Below are 16477 nucleotides of genomic sequence, written 5' to 3'. Positions count from 1 at the left end.
AATTACTTGAACCGACACCAAGATGCTGCGGTTCAAAAGACGCTCCTTTGTACGGGCTAAATAAGCGTGCGTGAGCCGAAAGATTATGGTTCGAAATCAAAGGGCTTAAATGTATCCATTTGTGTTCAAAATAGGGAGAGGTTTTGCCCATTCTACAACCTAAAGTCGGTGTAGAGAGTGACTTGTGTTGGAGTTTGATCAAACCAGCAAGATATATCATCTTTCAGCAGGAGACGGTGATTGTGAAGTAGTTCTATCACTGAGCTTCGGGAAATATTTGCAGGGATGGAGACAATGTTACCTTTAGAGACCACCTTGTTTTCATGTGTCTTTTACCTTATTGTTTAGACGGAATGTGCATGAATGTGTGACAGAGACATGAGGGGAAGAAGAGCAAATGAAAGGAAAAGGAAGAAAGAGACCCTGGAGATGTTTAACATATTTCAAGAAGCACCTTAAAGGAGAGGGGTCTGGTATGTAGATGTTATATTGTTGATGGTCAAACAGAAAGGACTTGTCAGGAATCTTTGTTACTTAAAAGCTTAGACTGAGTAGAATGATAAAAACTTGAAGATGAGACAGGCTCTCAGTTATTGATTTAATTCGGATCGCAAATAACAACTACATATATATTGATGAAAGTACGGAAGCTTTTTACAATGAAAAAGAGTTGCACTGTAACTTAGGAATGAAACTGTCGGTTCAAGTTCCCTACCCGCACAAGAAGGAATCAAAATCATCACAGGAATCACAGTTTTCCTTATGCAGTGACAGAGTTCATCATTTAATATCTTTGTTGGTATACATTTAGTTTCGTTCTCCAAATTATTTATACTTGCAATTCAAATTCGGCTTCCACCCCTTATGAATGTAACTTCCATAGGGAATGGGGCGCATCATGTCATGTAATCCTTTTACTCTGAAGATCAAAAAGCTAACTTTCCCTACTGAAGGCTATACATTGTTATGTTATCAAGTCTTGGGAGATTAGTGGTTTATTTTGACATATTTCCCTGATAAAAACTTTCTAACCTCTCGCTCCCCTTCCAATTTTATTGTGTACAAATATCTAACCCAGCAACATGAAGGTAGATACTGATTTTTGAGTCTCCACATGGAATAATCGCAACTTATTTACTGCCAAGCTAATGGCCTGTTCTACTTAGGGACTAAGTCACCCATCACCTTTAAAACAATTTTCAATCACAAATGGGGAGTTAACTTTTGACACGATCTTCTAACATCTTTAGCCTCTTGTTCGGACAGGCCCCATGCAATTTTTTTGGCTTACAAATGTACCTTTCTTATACCGGTACAAGAAGTATTTGATAGAGCAAATTGATCATAGTTTGTCCATTAGAACCTATCGCAAAGGATTTCGTTTTCAGGTTTCTAATTCAATTATTATTGACAATTGCTCTCGAACTCTGAGCATGCGATAATTTCGGCACCAACTGCATGATCGGAAATGTTTTTTATTCAAAACGTATCTGACTATCTAAACTAACCTCTTCTCTGGCATGGATTGGTACAGAATACACGACAGGAAAGGTAGGCTAGCCTTACCTAATGAATAAAGGGGTAAGTTTCTAAAGAAACTGTGGTGCTGCGTCGGTGGGAGAGTAAAGCAGGTAATTTAGTGTTAACAACTGGGTTGAAAACGTAAATTAGCCACCGTAAAGAGTAAAAAAGCTGACGTTTCGAGCTCTGACGAAGGGCTAACGCTCGAAACGTCAGCTTTTTTACTCTTTACGGTGGCTAATTTACGTTTTCAACCCAGTTGTTAACACTAAATTACTAGCCTTACCTAACACTGGTGTACAGTGTATTTAGCTTTCTCATTCTCACTGGTGATTCATTATTGTATTATCTTTTATGATATCAAGATATTGTTTTACGAAAGGTAATATGCTGTGATTAAACAAACTTAACTATCTAAACCAAGCTATTAGAAAGATTGATTACTCCAATCGGGATTTCCAGATGCCTAAACCTGACTGTTCATCATTATGACCAATTCTGACTTTGCCCGGTTTCTCTCCTGGCTTAACGTGCAAGGCATTTCCCATGCTTTCCGAAAGTCGTGCTTGCCGAAGATGTACAAACAAGGGTTAAGGATCGAGGACGCGAACCGAAGATATCCGAATAAGTACTGGGTCCACACGGGTAGATAAAAAGAATTAAAAATTTCTTGGAATTTTATGAGGAAGAAAGGCAACCAGCATGCAACATGGGTGAAAAACATCACAAGAAAGATAAAAGCGGCTTTGCCATTGCGCTGCCTCCATAGTCGCTGTTCTGACTCTATTGAGGCCGCTGCCGCAGGAATGTTTTGATACTCTCGGCGAATTTGTCGACGCACTTCACGCAAAATGATTAAATAGGTGACAGCCATGAAAAGAACTGGCATGACGAGATACAACACAACACACGCAGTGAAAAAAGCTTTCTCCTTTTTTTGCTCTTCCGGTTGGTCTTCCCCCTGGGGATCATAACTTTGTGGCCTGAGCCACCATAACTGCATCAGAGAGACGAACAGTGAACTGAGCCAGATGAAGGCTAAAGCGATGTAGCTTCGTCGCTTGGTCATGATAAGCGGATAGCGCAAAGAACACATGATCGCTATAAAGCGATCGGCAGTCACCGCTAAAATGTGCGAGAGGGTCAGAAATGACGTGAACATCCAGATGTAAACTGAAGCAAAACACGGGCCATGCTCTTGAAAAATGTTGCACGTAATGCTCAATGGCAAAGTGATGAACCCGTTGAGAAGATCACTGGCTGCTAATCCGATGAGGAAAAAGTTCGTTGGGGTTCTGAGAGAGCGCCTCTTGGTTACAAGGATGAACACAAGTGAATTGATAAGGACAATGACGAAGGCCATGAACATACCAGGGAGGTCGTATTTCGCGACGAAACGAGGTGACCAGTTATCTTCATAGTCTTCGTGTCTTGGGGAATAGTTTTGACTTTGTCTCGACTCATTATGAGGAAGATTAGTTATGTTTTCCTCACGCATTATCCTGTGCAACACGAAGTCCTGCTTTTACTTCTGTAACTTAGAGTGAAAATGGCGGGCCAACAGCACGATGAAAAAGCTAAAAGGAAACAACCGGAGCGTATTTGCATTAATTTATGAGATTAACATTCAATTATCTCCCAAGAGAGAAATTATTGTGATTCAATGAGCTGCAAAGCGCTCGTAAAAGAGTTTTAATTAAATCAGCACTACCACAATGTTTTTTATTAAGCTTAAGTGGACTAAATAAACTTGGGATGGATTTTTAGTTGTTTCACAGTCAGGACAGTTTTACAATTTGATGAATTCGAGTGATCCGTTTTACTAAAAAATTAAGTCGAATCAACAGGGTAATTAAGTGTTATCAACCGAGTTGATAACGTAAATTGGCCACCGTGAAGAATTTAAAAGCTGACGTTTTGAGCATGAGTTATTCGTCAAAGTGATCGGAGGAATTGTGGGTTGTGTGTGTGTTTATATGCAGAAAATGGAGCAACGCTATTGGTGGGAATATGGTGACGACAGAACAAGAATAAATTAGTTGAATGAAAAGCCATACCATGGGGATTAAAATTGCCGATTTGAAAGAAATATTTGTTCTAGATTTTTGCAGCTATCGGAACTGCCTATAGGTATAGAGAAAGGCCGCAAACTGCCATATGCTGCTTAGAATGATTGGGGAGATTAAAGTGTCTAGCGACTGGTTTGGATGCGACTTTGTCATTTCTTTCTGTCATATCTTTCTTGTCAGTTCTTTCTTTCTACGTCGCTCGAAGGGCAAACGCTCGAAACGTCAGATTTTAAATTCTTTACGGAGGCCAATTTCCGTTATCAAGTCAGTTTATAATACCTAATTATCCTGTTATACTCTCCGTCCCACCGACGCAGCACCAAATTTTCCTTAGGACCTCACCCCTCTATCAGAAGAATCGAGTTAAATCTGGGTAATTTAGTACTATAAACTGAGTTGATAATTGCTCCTTCGTCATTCGCCCTGATGATGATTTTAACGCAGCACCACATGCAGTTCCTTTAGAAACTCACCGCCTTTATTCAAATAAAATCAGACCTCTTTTCGCAAAAACTTCTCCGACTTACACATGGATCCTATCTTTATTTCTCAGCCATGAAAGCGGAGTATCCGGAGTAGAAGGAAACAAAAAAAGATGAAATCTACCACTGAATTACTTAAAGTAGTTTTGTCCTGGAAACTCAGTTGCAGGGCGTAAGAAGCTTTCGTATCGGACGGAATCTAGATAACCGTTACGTGGACGATCCCGTGACCATCCACCGATAGACGATTACTACTACAGGATTATTAGACATAATTGATAACCTGAGAAACTATTTCATGTTCGAATGTCACCTGTCTTTTGAAAGACATGTTTAAGTGAACAAACGTGTTTAGCTTGTTTTGGCTTGGAGTTTTTATGCTTTTATGGCACCTAGAAGCCATTACGTAACTTTTTTTATCAAGCTTAAGCTCACGGTACTTTTTCGTTATCCATTTGGACAAAATCGGTTCAGTCTTCATTTCAATGTTCGAGTTGATCACCAGTTATCAAAATGCACTAAGTATCTCCACCCAGCTGAAGTCTTTAACACGATCTGAATAAGACATTGAGAAGTCTTATTTCAGTCAATTTCTGTGGCCGATAGCAATAATACCATGATATCCTAAAAACGGGATATATCAATAATCGTAAATTAAAAAAAAAGAAACCTTTTGTCGTTAATTTTTGTCGCCAAATTTGCCTCAGGATTCGAGTGTTTCTTGATTACAACATCATTTGAGAAACACGTATGTCTAAGCTAAAGGCTAAACTTTAAAAGAGATAGTAATAGTCATGTCCGATGTTGATGTTCACTGATTGATCTTTTCAAATCGTCCATAAAACAGCTGTCTTACTTGTCTACGCGATTGACTCTTTCCGTGACGGCCTTCCTTCCTTCACTAAGATCGAGATTTCAATCTCAATTTTTCCAAGGAGAGCATTTTTTGCAAATGTTTTTTTTGTTCCTAAATATGGCATCTATTGTTTCCACATTTTTCGTGCCTTTTTTCACGCGAAAAAAAAGAATTATAAGCAACAGTTTTGTTAGAGCAACAATTTTGTTAGAGCAACAATTTTGTTAGAGCAACAATTTTGTTAGAGCAACAATTTTGTTAGAGCAAATCCATTCGCAACTGAAAGTTGATCTGTAAGATGATTGACGAGAAATATTAAGTTCTCAAAAAACGGCAGATCTGACGTTTGGCCTCTCTCCAAAGAAATCATATCATACTGAAAAGTTGAATAATTTAATTCCACCTACTTTGTACGTTCCATTTATTTCAAGGCTGCTTGATTTTCTTCCGAAAAGCAACAGATTTTGCGCTTGTGATTCAAGCTGTGAGGCGACTCGGAAAGCTGGTCGCAGAAATGAACAAGTAGCACAAGCGGGTAAGTAATTGATAGCTGGAATATTTTCAGGCAGCGTTGTTGTTTTTTTAGTTTTTCTGTCTGTAACCCGAAGGTAACTTTCCTGCAAACATTTTAGCAGTAATTGAATAATGGAGCAGAATAGCGTCAGTAATAATATCATGGCCGCTTAGTTTGTTTTTAATGACCATATTTTGCAACTCAGACTGCAGATACCCACTGCTGGTGAGATGTCAGTTCATGCAAATCATCTTGCTTAAGGAATAGCTTTCCCTCTAATCTAACTATCTTTTTCCTTAGGCTGATATGGGACAAAAATACGAATAACTATTGGAGACACTTGACGTAATCTAAAAAATAACACAAAGTGGTCTATTTGCCCGCAGAGGACAATCAAGAAAGCTTTTATGTTTGTTTTTAAAACAGCTTTTAAGGTGAAGGTAACTCTTGTTATCGCGGAAATTTTAGCGAGCATGCGTAGCATTTGTTGTGGACATCGTGCTATGTTCGAGTCTTTAAAAAAAAAAAGGGGGCTTCCTTGAACTCAAATTAGCCTTGTCTGCTGGTCAAAAACATAGAGCACTACTTTAGTTTACTCCTCCTCCCTCGCAAACATTTTTAATCACGCTTGATTTGGCTCAGCCACGCACCAAACCCTACCTGAAGATATTAATTTGAATTTGGAAGAGGCGAAAAAAATCACGGCAAAATGAATGGTCAATGATATATTAATCTCATCCACTCATTCACAAGAGAAGGTTTCCCTTTGATTAGTTGGGAATAAAAAATAAATGTAAAATGAAAGGCTTATCCAATTCCTTTTGCCTTAGCTTCTATACGAGGTAACATCACATTAGTTTTACTGAAGCAGTTGGATGTGCTTTACAGCGGGTAAAAAAATGTTTATAATACTAAGTAAGACAAAATTTTACCTTTGTTTAAAGACTCGATTACTCTTTGTTTAAATGTTGTCTGAGGGCTCTCTCTTCCCACTCTAAGCTGCACTGATGGCGGATGATTAAATGAGTCTTAAAGACCAAAAGCTAAGTTGGACCAGCTCATATCAGTAACATTATGGAGTACTTTCCTGTCCAATTGCGCTGTCATATAAGTTTACACAAATCATTTATATTTGATATCAAGTGTGTGGCCGCATCTACACTTAAAGCTTTTTCGGGTAAAAACGACAATTGAATCGGTGTGGCTTCGTTAAAGTTGTTTATCTCTAAATCGCTTCGAACCAATTGGTGCTAGTTTCGTCACCAAACTTCATTACCTCGACATTTTTGCCAAGAGCCTTATTGTTTTCGTCCCCCATGAACTCCAATTTAAAACAGCTAATATATATGCAGGATGTTTCTTGTCACTTATGGACACTCGTCGCGCCCAAGGAAATATTCCATCATTATTTATACTTGATTACCATATCAGCTGTCCTTTTAAGACAAGTTTTCGACCCAGCATAATTTAAAACCGGAGTGATATTCACGCCAACATCGAAAACTTAAATGCAATTCAAGACAATTGTGCGCGGATTTTTTTTTTTTAGTTTTAAGAAGCTGATGTTTTGCTTTTAAAAGCAGTGCCTCATTACGTTAAATCCATCAGCGTTGCTTTCATAACGACCAGTTTGTGTTAAAAGAGCAGCTTTAATCAATTTCTTATGGAAAACTTTAAAGCAATTTAAGAGAATCGTGCGATGAGTTTTTTGAGTTAAAGTAGCCCATGTTTTGTTTATAATAGCAGAGCCTAATTGCTTTACATGCAAAGAAAGTGGAAATGACAGAAAGTTCTGTTGTCAAACTGTGTCTGAATATTTAAGACAAAAAGCCTTTTTTATTTACATTTGCGGCTGTAGCTTATTAGTAATCAAAAAAAATATGTGGTGATATTGTCACGCACAGTTCTCGTAAATTATTGACGGTAAATTTATTTGACTCTGAATAAGGCTGGCTTGTACGATTTTTATCTAAATATCGCCACTTAGGTAAATGCAATGTTTCATAAATTCGGTGTTTCATTCATAATAGAAATAAGATTTATGGGGTCCCTATGAAGCAAGCAACTGGTAACTTTTACTGGGTTAATGCCAGTGTATTCTAAAGTAATACTGTAACCGCCTTTAAATCCTTTTTCCTCGCCTTTCCCATCGATAAAATATCGTCCTCAGTGCTTTAATGAAATTCTGGGATAAAAGAACATCTCCTCGCCCTACCGAAGGAAGGTTCTTTATGTATCCCTGTCAGATATACTTTATGGTAAATATCTTGTCCATTCTGGTTTTTTTTAAAGTTCTCATTCGCCCGAGGAAACATAATGTTACTTGAGATATCATTAAAATGCAGTCGCTAAATCTAAATGGGTTGTTGTGCAATAACCGCAGACAAAGTCGATAACTAATCGCCAAAGATGAAACTATATCATGCACTCAAAACTCAGGCAAAAAGAAAAGACTCAGTTTCATTACTTGTATCAGTTTTTAGATGAATAACAAATAAAATAAATGCGTTAGTCCTTTTGCAATAGTTCGTTGTATGAAGGAAATGGAGCAGGAGTAAATTGAAAGTATTTGAATGCAATGGTCAATCGAAGTACTTATCAATCATCCATCGGTGTTGTGTTCATAACGACCAGTTTATGTTTAAAAAGCAGCTTTTATCAATTTCTTATGGCATTACTTATCTCCGATTTAATTCGTGAGTTACTCATCGAACAATTTCGAGCTTCGGTTGACAAAGGAAAGGATTGCAAAAGGAAGAACTTATTCTATTTTTGGAAACACTTAAGAATAATAGAAATTTGCCATTTTTTTGAAAGGCATTTAACTGCATTAGTTATTGAATAGCAGGTGGTCTAAAAAAGCGATTGCGTTACGTCTGACTCGGGCAATGATGAACTATAAAACATTTTAAAAAGAACTTGTACGATGCACTTATGATGAATTTTTTTGTTCGCCTTAAATTATTGATCGGATAAGTCAGAGAGATGGAGAGAGAAGAGAAGCTTTGCTTAAATCATTTTCATGAAAAGTGACGGCTGTTTAAGTTTACAAACTGAAATAAAGAGTATTCATCAATAAAAGACCTGTTATCTGTTGCGAAAAAGGGTGTTTTGTTTACCCTTCTGATGAGTCAGATGTCTGGTTTTTCTCTGAGGTATTTGCACAGGTTGCTAACCAAGATGTCAGTATAAAAATTATGCATACAGCCATCAACATTAATGCGTGAAGGTGTCTGCTTACAATTCATATTCCTAATTAGATTAAGAAGAGAAACCCGCCTTCAGAATGCACGAAGAGTTCCGATTTATTTTAATCAAGTCGGCAGAGTGTTTCATATTCCCTAGAATGAAATATTTTCTTGGAAAACAGAAATGAAAGTCTCAGCTTATCATGATAGATTTGATTAAACATGCCAAATAAGGTTTAGGTCAATTTTATCACCATAAACGGAATAACACTAATTTTTTAATTTATCTACAACAGCTCCGATCTCTCTCACTTTTATCAGTTCTGTGTCAATACCCAGAAATACGTGATCAAATTATTATTATAAAATGGGTTCGCTATGTCAAATATTTCCCCATCCGTGATTTTAGCCTGTTAGTTGTCGAAACGCTCTCTCATATTGCATCTGCCGTCGGGTAAATATTACATTCCGGGAATATAATACTACAGACTGATAAAATATTCCAAACATTGTATTACTGGTTGACAATATTGTGCTGTTGTATAATCTTTTGATTGAGTTCCTTTTCTCGTTTCTTAAAAATTGATGAAAACCGCACAAAACAATAGATCAGCAAACTAATGATAAAAATCTGAAACGGTAAATTTTTGAGAAAAAAAGGTAATTTTTCCGAAATACAATGGTTTTGAATGAGTATTGATCAAAATTATCCGGTTTACGTCGAAACTACCAAAGATGACTCAAAGGTTTGGGTTTTTGTCGAAACTTTGAGACGAAACATAATTTCATAGTGAAAAGTATTATGATATATCATTTAGTATAAGGACATAACTATCTTCCTTACTTTTCCGGCTGAAAAATAGCCGAAAGTGAACTCTTGAAGGCGGATGAAGATTTCTGTACGCAGTTTACTGAGCAAGAACAAGAAAGCTTACTGCAGTGTCGTATTATTCAATTTTAAAATTATGTTTCTGTAACCTTTTCTCGGGAATAACCACAATTTTTGTTTCGCGATCAAAAATGCAGGTCACATATTACTCACCTTTTCTAGAATATTGCCCTTGACAATTGGTAATAATAATGAAATAAAGGAATGAAACATTAGCGAGGTTGGTGAGAATATTCTAAAAAACTCACCAACATGAAAGGTTTCTCTCACTGCCGCTCTCTACTCTGGGTATGATCTTTCACCTACACCAAGTGTTGTTCGATCTGTGGGTGACCTGTATTGCGCGGAACTCTGTTATAGATATCGATCGGCTGCTTGATGTTTTGATGGCTGGTATGATGGCTACAGACATTAAGTACGTCATTACTCTTTGTACGCATGGGCAATGAGGGCGGTCTCTCAGTTTGATCGAAGTTAAAGCAATAAACCCTAGTTAATGTCATAACTATATTTAAAGACTGAAAGCTTCCTTAAACTTCCTGAAAAACCTTTCCGGAAGCCAAATGAAAACAATATTTTATGGAATGAGATATTTGTCTCCGGAGATTTGGAATGTGAATCTACTCTTTGTTTCCTGTGTCTGATTGGAACAGAGGGTCTGTTACTTTAGAATCGGTTTTGTCGCGGCTATTCACTTTTACAACACCCTGTCTATAACTTTATGGAGATTTTCCCTTTTCAGCTGGGAATATGAGTGGGTTGGGATGGTGGAGGGGATTGGAGGAGGAGGGAGGGGGAACAGCATTCTGCATTGCTGTATTCCTACATTGCTTACGCTCTTACTTTTCAGCCATAAAACAAGCCATATCATTTCCTCCCCCCCATACTTTAAATTCAAAATACGACTTTCCTTAGTTAGTACTGAGGAGAGTCAGTGAGAAAATATTGATTCAAACTGGTCAGGTTATCGCAAAGAAATCTTGAGGTCATACAATGCCACTGCCGGTGGTAAAGTTATGCTTAGTAATCAGATTCTGCGGTTGGGATCTGTCTTTAACGATTTCTTTTCTAATAACGTATTTATGAAAATAAAAAATAAAAATAAATTGACATAAAACTTTAAAACTACCTTCTAGACGATGTGATCGCAAAAAATCACTAACGAAGCAAAGTTTTAAGTCAGTCACAAAATCAATGTGTTCAGGTCCTAAGAACAAAAAAAAAATCGCGTAGCAAAGAAAATATCAATATTTACCAGCGGAGCAAGAAATTGCAAAGTTAACTAACCGGCTTTAAATTTTTTAAGAAGGAAAGTTTCTTACACGGCGGACGAACAAAATAACCTCAAAATGGTGGCTTCTGCAGAGCACTGAATCCTTCTTCTGTCGAGTTGTGAATCTACCATAAAATCTTATTTGAGATTTATGTGCTCAAAGTTGACCATGGTGATCGAATTTGAATACAAACACGGATACATACAAGGCGGTATTTTTTTCTTAGTTAGAGCAAGCAATCTAAATGAAAAAAGATTTAGAATCTTAAATTAATGTCCTATATGCGACTGCAATACAACGACAAGAGTGTGTGGGAGATGCAAATCAGTTGTAAGCCATGTTGTAGGATGGCGGAAGATGTTCTTGTTTTGAGCAAGCGTGGGAAAAACAAATAACAGAATATGCCACGTGAATACGATCTCGGTCCAGTTTCGATTTCGGTGTCGATCACTTTTTGGGTTAACAACCACGTTACACCATAACTCAAACATGTCAGAAATGCGCAGTGGATTTAATTTCGGCAGTTTTGTTCATGGCGAGATAATTCTCCAAGGCCCTTGTCCATCATGTTACCAAGTAACTGCTAAAAAAGAAAACTACTTGAAAGATTTTGACTCCTTATGTTACGCAACAAACTTATCTTTTATTTGCGACCGTGCGCTTTGTGCAGTTTATCTGTCTTGATTATCAAAAATATCTGTTAAAAGGTTCAAAGGTTTCCCAGAATTTGGTAATATCAAGAAATAAAATATTCATCTCTCTACCACACAAAGGAATGAAAACAGTTGTAATCCCCTCGGGGGGAGCGTACTAAAAATGGATTAAACAACCTGCGAGTTGGCTCCTAAGTGAAACCTACTAATTAAATCACATATGTGAACCGACCAACAGGCGTCCTGTTGGGCCCGGAAAGATTTCGTGCCATAAAAACGCCCTCTTTAACGATCATCAAATGTTGTTTGTGCCACGAATTCTTTTTAAGAAGAGACCTTCATCAAGGAAATTGACAACGGAATGAACGAGTATCGTTAAGGGTCATTCTTATTCACTGGCGTCCAAAACTTTGTTCTTAAGATAGTTGTCTGGTATTAGCAAAATAATTCCCACGCTGATACAGGTGCGTGCTTGTCCAGGGTGGAATAGCAAATTCAAAAGATAAAATACCATCAAATAGAACTAAACCCCCTCCAATTTACTGGACTCATTTATATGTTTCATACATGATGCCAAAAACATCAAGACTGATCCTTTTTGATGCTATCAACGTTCGTCCCTACTTTCCTAATGACCCCAACCCACACCCCCACCCCCACGCCCACCCTTAACCCCCACCCCCAACCCCACCCTTGACCCCCACCCCACCCCCACCCTTACCTTCACCTTTAAGAGGGCATTTAGGAAGCAAGGTTTCAAAGCCGCCAGTCTTGCTTCTGTTATTGACTGAACCCACCCAAGTACAATATTTAGTAATAAATTCCAAAAGAGACATATTTAGGAGTGATTTGCCGTCCATAGTTTAGGCATTCAAGAGCTGATATGGGGAAAATATATTTTGTATTTCATTAGAAAGAATCGCTTCTGTGCATGATGACTATAAAAACTTGCTTGGTAGATCTTCTCGATCGTTGAGCTGTCTAATTATCACTCAAAGACAATGATTCCAAAAAGCATTTTACGCCACGCATTTAAAATAATAAACAGATATATTTCCTCTAGTTTTTACGGACGACAGAATTTCAACCTTTCAATTTGAAAACAACTCCCACGCTTTAACATTAATGTCAGCAAGCGAAGCTATTGTCGCCGGTTGAAATAAACCCCCTCTCCAAAAAAAACACCTTCAAGGGATGAAAATTCAAATTCAAAAAACAAAAGCAATGTTATGAGAAAAACTGCGGACATTGGTATTAAAATCGATAACATTTTCAAAAGTCAATAATATGTTTGCATAGCAATTAATTCAAAAGGGTCATAAACATGCTCATGTAGCTATAACTGTAGTAATTGTGGAAAACTTCTATCCGGCTCATGATGTAAATTCAGGTTTCAGAAATTGAAAAACACCTCAAACCATTAGCAAACCTTTTAACTATAATCTCCGTCGATTGTCTAAAGAAGTACTCCAAGTGCCGGGTTGCACGTAATGAAAACTTCATTCGCAGGCAAGTTATTTTTTTTTTATTTTTTTTTTTAACATTTTTTTTAATTTTCACTTAAAGCACAAATACTAGAGTAATACAAACAAATACAAAGTTAATTACACTAACGCTTACGCTACTCACTAACACTAATTACGAAATACTGCGTTACATTACATTCAGGCAAGTTATACCGAGTCAAAAAAATTTGGAAAAACAAATCTTTTACTTCAGTTTGATATGAATGAGATTAGAAATGATCTCAAACCTATGTTCGTCAAAGATCATGTTTGGTTAAAACAAGAGCACTGAGAATGCCCCCGTCATGACTTTACGGGGGTCGTGTGCGTATGAAGTTTTCCTCACCTTTTTCTCGTTTAAAGCAACCGATTTGGTCCTCTTTATTGTTTCCTTTCTGATAAAAGGAGTTATTCTGAACACGAACCTAACTACAGTAGAGGTAAAACTGGGCAGATTGTCAATTATGGCTAATATGTGAAGCTGAAACTGAACCGAACGTAGGAATCATTGATCAAACAACAAAACAATTCTTGGAAAAAAAACAAAATATCAGGTATCATTTAAACCTTTCATTAATTATTCATATCAGTTACTTTTCCTTTACAAACGTTCTTAATAAACTTAGCCGGGCCAAACCAGCCGTTCCCCTTTTTTTGGTTATCCTTCAAATTTTCAATAAGTAATATGTTAGGTGTTAGGAAAGAATGCAGATTAAAAATCCACAAATAATGAGGAGTAAAAGCTAAACTTTGTTGGAAACGTCAGTAAATCTGAACAGTTTCACTTTCATTTCTTCCTTAAAATTTTCGAGCATCCTTTGTTTTTCTGGCAGGTTAATGAAATGGTAACTTATTATTTCTCCCTTGAAAAGGCTGATCTGACATCTATTGGCAATGTAGGAATGGGTGAATTGAATTTTATTCTTAATCTTGTATCTTATGGAGACGTTTTCTTTGATATTATTGGGGGCAATGTGGTCGAGTGGTTGAGGCTCTGGGCTTGTAATCCCGTTTGCACCGATTTCAACTTTTTGGCTGCACTTTGTATATAGCCAACTAGTCTGCCTCATGTCAGTTAGGATTTTTAAACGCTATGTTTATTTACAATATGTGTTTCTAATTTGTTTGTATCGGCTCTGAAAACAGTCTCATCGGGGGAGTGATCAATTAGGCATACACCACGGACAGTACATTATATTTTCCTTTGAGAAATGTCTCCGTTTTTGTCAGTCCTTAGTATAATGGAAAATAAGCTGGAAATGAAAAACTATTAAAAAGTTGCAGTTTCCCGGCCTTTCTTCAATGACGATCTTAATGTGGATCTCTTTCCAGTTTTTTTTTTTCCAGCCGAATCATTTTAAATTTTACCTGAAGTTCAATATCGTTAGAGAGCTGAATTTTGCCGATAGCGACGTATGCAAATTGAAAAGAAAAGACGGGTGTCAACTGACTGTTTACGAAAGAATATGATAAAAATCATGTACACGATTTAAAATGATCAGTTTTACTCACTATACTTAAACAAGTAGTCTTGTTAGGGACATTACACTTTTACAATTACCATCCAACTCTTGAACTTTTTCCTTAAAAATTATTCCCTTTACGAATTACGAAAATGTAAGGGAAAATGTAACTTCTAACTGATCAGCAACAAAGACCTCTGGAATAGAATATTTAAATCAATTATTTCTCGGTTCTCTTGGGTATATACAAGCTTAGCCTTGAGATGAAACTAGTGTGTCTATATATATAGGGTTTACAGTCAAGTAGCCCAGAGTCATCTCGCCCGAAGTCATGTCGCCCGAAACCTGAGTTATGTTGTCCGAAATTTTAGTTATGTCGCCCGAAAAAAAAGTCAAGTCGCCTAAAGAAGCAAATACTAAAAAGATCAGAATTTTAGACTATTAATAGGCAATAACATTGAGAAATTTTTCATCACTAAAGCGCTCTTTGTTTCCGACAACACCATGAAGATTCTTAAAGCGTTGTTCGTTCCTAACAACAAAGGGAAACGTTGTTCGTTTCCAATTACAGAATACAGCATTGTTCGTTTGGTATGTGATCGTTTCTTACTCACGGACGTTTCGTAAGCTTGAGAAACTTTTTCTTGGTTTTTAACAATACCATGAATATATTTGAGTAACGATTCTAATAGCGTGGTTCGTTTCTAACAACAAAGGGGGAAGCGTTCTCCGTTTCAAACAAAAAAATGAAGCGTTGTTCGTTTGGTATGTACTCGTTTCTTGACTTGACCGGTTACCTATATATAGAAATTACCTCACATGAGGTGAATAACGAACTAAATGGCTGCTTGATATTTGATTTTTGACGAACTAGAAAACTGGCCGAGTTAATTGCGCTCAAAACCTGCTGGGGAATTTTCGAGTCCGTTACACATCTAGCGAAGATCGAAAAAGATTGAAAACAGTTTATGGTGGGCACGTAATGAGTTTGGTTTTAAATCTCAACGTCAAGGAAACTTAGACTGCTCAACAAACAGACTCGAAACGAATTCCGTTTAAAACTTGGAATCCATCCTGTACAAAGTTTACGTATTTCAAGTACCCTCAGTCCGATGTTTGAAACCTCCTTGAGTTTTCGTACCTTTCCCATAGCTAAAATAGTGGACCAGACACTGTACTTGAATGACAGTAATCTTAAAACAAGAGCTCAGTCTTACCTTCGTCAAAATTCCCTGTGATTGAATGCTCTTCAATGAGTGTCCTTCACTCCAATTAGTCTCAATTCAGATTTTCGTTGCTGGCCAGGTTAGTTTTTTGTCAAGAGAATTTATGCTCTCTACTCAACGTCCATACTCTTTGCCTGTTTTTATTTGATTTCCGTCCGCCGAGATTGCCTTTCAATCACATATGACAGTTTTCCCAAACCCTGGAGCTCTTTCATCAGTTTTGTAAACGAAAGATGTTTGGTTTGATAAATTAATTCACAGCCTCAGTAATTATATGAAATGAAATGTCGGAAATGTCTTGAAAGGCGAAATGAAAATTCAGAAACTTGGGAAACCAGTCAGAAAAGTGGATAAATAAAACGTGAATGCGATGTGACAAGTTGTTTCCATTTCTTTCCCTCAACGCAGTTGTCGAATTTTTATTAAGACACTATGTAATTTGATTCATTAAAGCATTGACCTAGTACTAACAATGTTTCTTTGGCTCTACCAATAAGTAACGTTGGAAATTTTTATTGTTTTCTTCACAATAAAACATCAATATTTTGATTGAATTTTGCCCGTGAAGCAGTGAAGCAGTGATGATTTTTTAAATTTTATATTACACTGAACTTAGATAGTTACCTACACTGGTGGTTGGTCACTTGAAGTGGAAATAAAAATGGATGGTGCGATTAAACCGAGATAATTTCTGCGAAGTGTTTTCCTCTCGATAGTTAGGAACTAATTTTACCTGACAAACAAGTATACCAACATGCATTTGCATTGATCACTTTATTTTTATTAGCCTGCATCCGATGTGACTGACATTTTAGTTATTATTTCATGTTGTCCTGA

At 37.0% G+C, this 16477-nt stretch overlaps 1 protein-coding gene across 4 annotated transcripts; it reads right to left on the bottom strand.

Annotated features, from left to right (window-relative positions):
- Positions 1 to 754: 754 nt before the first annotated feature.
- Positions 755 to 15884, bottom strand: LOC113686679 (beta-1 adrenergic receptor). 4 transcript variants are annotated; one of them, XM_089191619.1, is made up of 3 exons: positions 15632 to 15884; positions 1808 to 3098; positions 755 to 1566 (listed from the first exon to the last, which is right to left on the bottom strand). In XM_089191619.1, the coding sequence occupies exon 2, from the start codon at positions 3017 to 3019 to the stop codon at positions 1988 to 1990; it is 1032 nt and encodes a 343-aa protein (XP_089047745.1). In that variant the 5' UTR covers positions 3020 to 3098; positions 15632 to 15884; the 3' UTR covers positions 755 to 1566; positions 1808 to 1987. The 4 variants fall into 4 exon arrangements, with proteins under 4 accessions (XP_089047745.1, XP_089047746.1, XP_089047744.1 ...); XM_089191620.1 differs by lacking the exon at positions 15632 to 15884 and adding an exon at positions 9673 to 9921; XM_089191618.1 differs by lacking the exon at positions 15632 to 15884 and adding an exon at positions 9768 to 9921.
- Positions 15885 to 16477: the final 593 nt, after the last annotated feature.

This window comes from Pocillopora damicornis, chromosome 13 (assembly GCF_964200805.1).
Source record: "Pocillopora damicornis chromosome 13, jaPocDami1.2, whole genome shotgun sequence".
NCBI classification, from domain to species: domain Eukaryota; kingdom Metazoa; phylum Cnidaria; class Anthozoa; order Scleractinia; family Pocilloporidae; genus Pocillopora; species Pocillopora damicornis.
This window is presented reverse-complemented; position numbering and strand designations above follow the sequence as displayed.